The sequence below is a fragment of the Monomorium pharaonis genome, unplaced genomic scaffold, assembly GCF_013373865.1.
Source record: "Monomorium pharaonis isolate MP-MQ-018 unplaced genomic scaffold, ASM1337386v2 scaffold_344, whole genome shotgun sequence".
NCBI classification, from domain to species: Eukaryota; Metazoa; Arthropoda; class Insecta; order Hymenoptera; family Formicidae; genus Monomorium; species Monomorium pharaonis.
In genome coordinates this window covers 1-5,000 of record NW_023415631.1, presented here as the reverse complement: position 1 = coordinate 5,000, position 5,000 = coordinate 1, and the positions used below count along the sequence as shown (strand labels likewise).

General features: G+C 38.3%; 1 protein-coding gene across 1 annotated transcript in view; it reads right to left on the bottom strand.

Moving 5' to 3' along the window:
- Window positions 1-3,987, bottom strand: part of LOC118644047 (rho-related BTB domain-containing protein 1-like) — a 10,873-nt gene extending 6,886 nt beyond the window's left edge. The window contains 7 exon segments of the mRNA XM_036294595.1: window positions 370-455; window positions 536-604; window positions 606-779; window positions 1,125-1,332; window positions 2,254-2,451; window positions 2,515-2,618; window positions 3,165-3,987. Coding sequence (XP_036150488.1) covers window positions 370-455; window positions 536-604; window positions 606-779; window positions 1,125-1,332; window positions 2,254-2,451; window positions 2,515-2,618; window positions 3,165-3,344 — 1,019 coding nt within the window. The 5' untranslated portion in view covers window positions 3,345-3,987.
- Window positions 3,988-5,000: the final 1,013 nt, after the last annotated feature.

The following is a 5,000-nucleotide window of genomic DNA, read 5'->3' as shown; positions in this document are numbered from 1 at the left end:
CGTCGGGAGCACATGAACTGTACAAACTCTATCAACGAAATATTGCAAACTCTCTGTTCCGTCGCTACGTAAGTCGAATGTGCCGATATTTAAAGACCGTGCAAAGGCTAAAGGGGGGGCTGCATCTAACTCTTTATTTGGCAATAGTACCCTCAAGCGATGTCAGTGTGTTCGATCAACAACGTGTGATCGAAGCGTTTCCAATTGCGAGCCCTTCTGTTAGTATTAAGCTCAAGCGACACTCAGCGTGTTAGTTGGCAACACCTGCCGCAAAATTAGGCATGTGTGTTCCGTCACGTGTTAATTGCAGCTTGCCAAATAAAGGGTTACTCGACGCAGGATTAAACATACGAGGAAGGTTTAACTCACTTTGCGGGTTTGCTTTGATCGATACGAATTAGGCACTCGGTATCGTCGTTGAAGTCACCGACGGTGGCCTCGCCGAAAGTGCTCACCTTGACGAGACAATAAGGGAAACATGTGTTATTGTGTTTATCCTGTTACTACCTCCGAACCTGATAGAGCTGGCATATACCATGCTGGACTCGCTGGAGCTGCGCGGTGTGAGTTCCTGGGCGAGTTCCATCGAGAAGAGCCGGTGAAAACGCCGGTGAGGCGGCGGCGAGCAAACACCGATGAGCCAAAAACGTGCAGTTACTCGTTATCAGAGTGACATCCGTGTGAACCGGCTTCGTCCATAGGCTCTTCATGTTCTCCTCATAGGTACTCGGAGCCAGGCATACTTTCGGCGGCACTGGTTTCGGCGGACAGAATGGCGCCTATCAAGTAAAAATCATGGCTCATCAACGCCTGCAAAGATGACGACTCGAGTATCAACCAAAATATCAAAAGATCCGCCCTTTACTCAAGCACGCGATCTTAATTCTACTAATGTATCCGGCCTGAATAAATTTATTTAACTTATTTTATTTTATTTTTTTAGAAGAAAGATATTAAAAAATTATTCAGAAATAAATTAACTGGGCCTTATATGGTAGCCTAAATATTCATAGGTAACCTAGGTATTGGTAGTCTTCTATATTCCAAGAAAATATCAAAGGCTCTTTATCTTTGCTTGAAAAATTGAGTCTGTTGCAAAATCGTTGGCACACATCGTCTGTTACCTGTAACAAGGGTCTTTGCACCCTCTTCAGGTTCGTCATCCAGAAACGTTGCTGACGACGCGCGATCAAGGCGGCGCGTATCGAATTCTCGAATACCTCGTTCACACCGTAATAAGTGAAAACACTCGTCTCGTAATAGCACACGCCAAGTTCTCGCGCTACCGCCCGTGCCTGATCCGGCATCACCAGATCGCTTTTCCTCGTAGCCCTGTAAATATAATCGCGACCGTGATTGATCGCGTTTTTAGGCGCCGCCGTCGTCGAAATAGTGTTACGCAATATGTTACCAATAGAAGAAGGTAAAACTGAAATGACGAAGTCATTACCGCGGTTGTAAAAAGAAGAGAACGCTAAAAGTCGCAGGCTTCCTCCCGAGGGATTAATCGCCATGTGTCAAGGTTCAGTTAATTTCTGACTCGACCCAATTACTCAACTGTCGGAAATTTTAAGCTATTCAATCGATTACTAAGCCGTTATGAAATTCATATGCCGTGATGCCGCATAAGCTGATCGTAATGAATATTTTTTGCCGGTAAAAGATTTCGAGGAAGCTCACAGAGACTCGCGCTGAAAAATCAATACTTCGACACACTTGGGTAAACTGGCCATCATTGAAGGAGCACCGATGCGAGTGAATGAGTTTCATAAGAGGCTAAAAAAAAATTCAGTCGCACGCGAATTTTGTTTGTAGTCAAAAAAAGATGTGGTCGATTAAAATAACTAAGTGATACTTTAACTGACTTTTGAAAAATATTCTTTATAAGTTTTAGAGCAATCAACTTTATTAAAGTTCAAGTATCCAAGTTTCGTGTGATTAATTGGAAATTTGTTAATTTAGGATAAAAATAAACTCTACCACTGTATTTTATTTTATTAAAAAATAAATTTTTGCAATTCTCTCTTTATACTTATTACAAATGTTTTCAAAGAAAGATAGAATTTATAAAACAATTAAAAAATTTGTAAAGCTTAGAAAAAATTTGAAGAGCGAGAATTCTAAAGTTGATAAAATATTAATACTTCCCGACTCTTCTAAATTTAATTTCGCAAGAAGAGCCCTCGTTAAAAAACCTTTCGGTTGCTCTAATTTTTATTCTAACCGAGTTTTTTAAGAGAGAGATTAATTTACCTTACGAAGGGACTCCGATCACGGAAGTAACTGAGATAAGTTTCGTCCCGATACATGTACCGCAAATCATTTTTGCATCCGACCAATAGGACCGGTGTCTGCGGGCAGAACCTCCTTATCTCTGGATACCACATCACCTTGCAGTTTCGCAAGGAAACGGGGTTGGTTATGGAGAAACATAGTAACACGACATCAGACCTAATGAAACCCTTCCAATTAATATCGATTCGTAAAAATTCCACTCGGCGAACACAGTCTTACCTCCCGTATGCGAAACGTCGATCCTTCTCGTGATCGCCAAATGTGTCCCAGAGACGTAGCGACACGTTTACATTGTCTACTACCTCCCAAGATCGCTCCAATACCTATCACATATCGTGTCACTTAATAACGCTACGTATTTCCAAGAAAATTAATATAACGATAATTTTTATTAACCGGATAATAATGAACAAAACATACTTTCACAAAAATCTAGTAAAAAAATTCAAGCAATTTCTGATTTTAATCACTTTGTATTGTAATTATATTTTAATTTTATTTTGCGTAAATTGAAAATTTTTGTAATTTATATTATCTATTATATACTAATTACATACGAAAGAACGGTTTTGTCAAAATACCAATTTAGAAATACAGATCTGAAAATAATTTCTGAACCAGTCAAATAATTATAGGACACTTAAATTGATTGCCAGAATGTCAAAATTTTTTGCTCGCCATATTTAAATAAATAAAACACATAATCATCTTATAATTCAAAGAAAAAAAGGTTATGTATTTAAAAAATTTTTTAATATTCGGCAAAACCCGCATGCCATATTTCGATTTAAATTTGATGCGTAATTATATTAAATGTATCTATCTAAATGTAAAATCACAGGAAAAACTGCAATTAAGCGTATACTTACATCCTTGTAGATCCGATATTGGTCGATAGCCCAAACCGTGGGCACGTGAGTAGTCAGGAGTTGTGACAGTGACACGTGCTTATTACAGGCCCTGGCGCAGATCAGTCTGGTCTTTCCGACTGCCGTGTCACCCACGACCACGCACTTGACCAGTTCCTGGTGCGGTTGCTCATTGTCCATCACCGGCAGTCTCCCCTGCTCATACAATATACCCTCTCACCTGCCAGATCGCTCGAGTTCTCAACCGCTGTCTCCAGCACAGATAATGCTACCGCTGTCGTTTCCGTAGCTGCCAAATGCGTGCATCACATCCGATAACCGGACCGGAACGCGACGTCCTCGACCTTCCCGTTGATAAGATATGCACTGAAACTGAAATACGGAAATAATGAGTCAGCGTGCGACGAACACGATGTTTTATCCATTTGACAACTTCTTTTCACAACTTCACTCTTTGAAAATGCGATAATGCCGTAATATCCTATAACGTATATCCTATAATGTATATCGAGAACTACTTTCGCTCTTCGAAAGCAAAGTCGTGATAATAAAGCTCTTAAGTGGACACTTAGCCTTAGCTCAAGGACACGTGGATGTTATATCGTGCTTTCGATAACTGTTCGTTGCATAATACCGTAGCTTTAAGTATACGAATATATATATACTTAAAGTACTTTGTATTGCGTTTAATGTGCATTATTTCAGAAGACAGCGATAATTGTCTTTAACTGCGCAAGACCTATTCGACTTTTGGTGACATGTATAAACTATTTGCATACATATGGTGAATCGTAAGTACGAGTAAAATCTAATTGCGTGGAAAATAATTATACATGAGATGTCTCAATAGTCGATTTAATCAAAACATATATACTCGTAATTCGAGAGAGCGTCCCCTCAAGCCTGACCTCTTCGATCGCATCTTAGGACAATCGAAGCTACCGCAAGTTGGGAGGAAAATCATATTAATATAATCTATCATCGTGGATGCCGTCATCCATCACGTCAAACTAAAATGATAATTTGACAAATTGCGAAGATGGTATCTATTCACCCCAAAAAAAAAGCCACAGGCGTGTTAAAGATATTAAGTGTATATTAGGACACGTCGGGAAGAGGATAAGTATCTGAAACGTTTAGTCACTCCAAATATGTACTCCATTGTGTCTGTGTATTCATGCGAGTGTGATATGACCCCAGAAAAAGGTTTGCTTCTATATTTAGAACCAAAGCTTCGCGATCTCGGCCTCGATTTCCATTTCGCCTTAACCCTGAGCGAACGCGTAGATATATCGCACCTCTGACTAATTCATTCTCAAAATCCTCGGCCGCTCGGTGAACTTCATTCTCGACAGCCGCATGCTATATTACTTCTTCTATGAATTTCCATTCAACGTCTCGTTGACTTTTCAGCTGTAAATCTATAGTTTCGGTACAAAAAAAGTTACCTGCTTATTCGATTTTACAGATCTATATAAATTACATATTGTTAACTATCTTATACTATTAGGATATAAAAGCAATATATTTATATTTTTATTTCTTAAAAACTCTCACAGACAATGTTTCATATATGCAAATTATTAAAATATTCATTAACGTTAGGTAAAGTCATGTCTAAACTTAATAATGAATGTTATTCGATTTCTCCGATATAAAAATGTCTCAACTCAATTACTGATAAATTCAATTTTATCTACTTCTTACTAACATTCTATATGGTGTGTATGTATAAGTATATCCTATAAATCTGTTTTAAATTTGCAATTAGACATTGTATAATATATTTTGTTCTAAGATATATTAATTCTAAGATATACTAGTAATTTCATAATT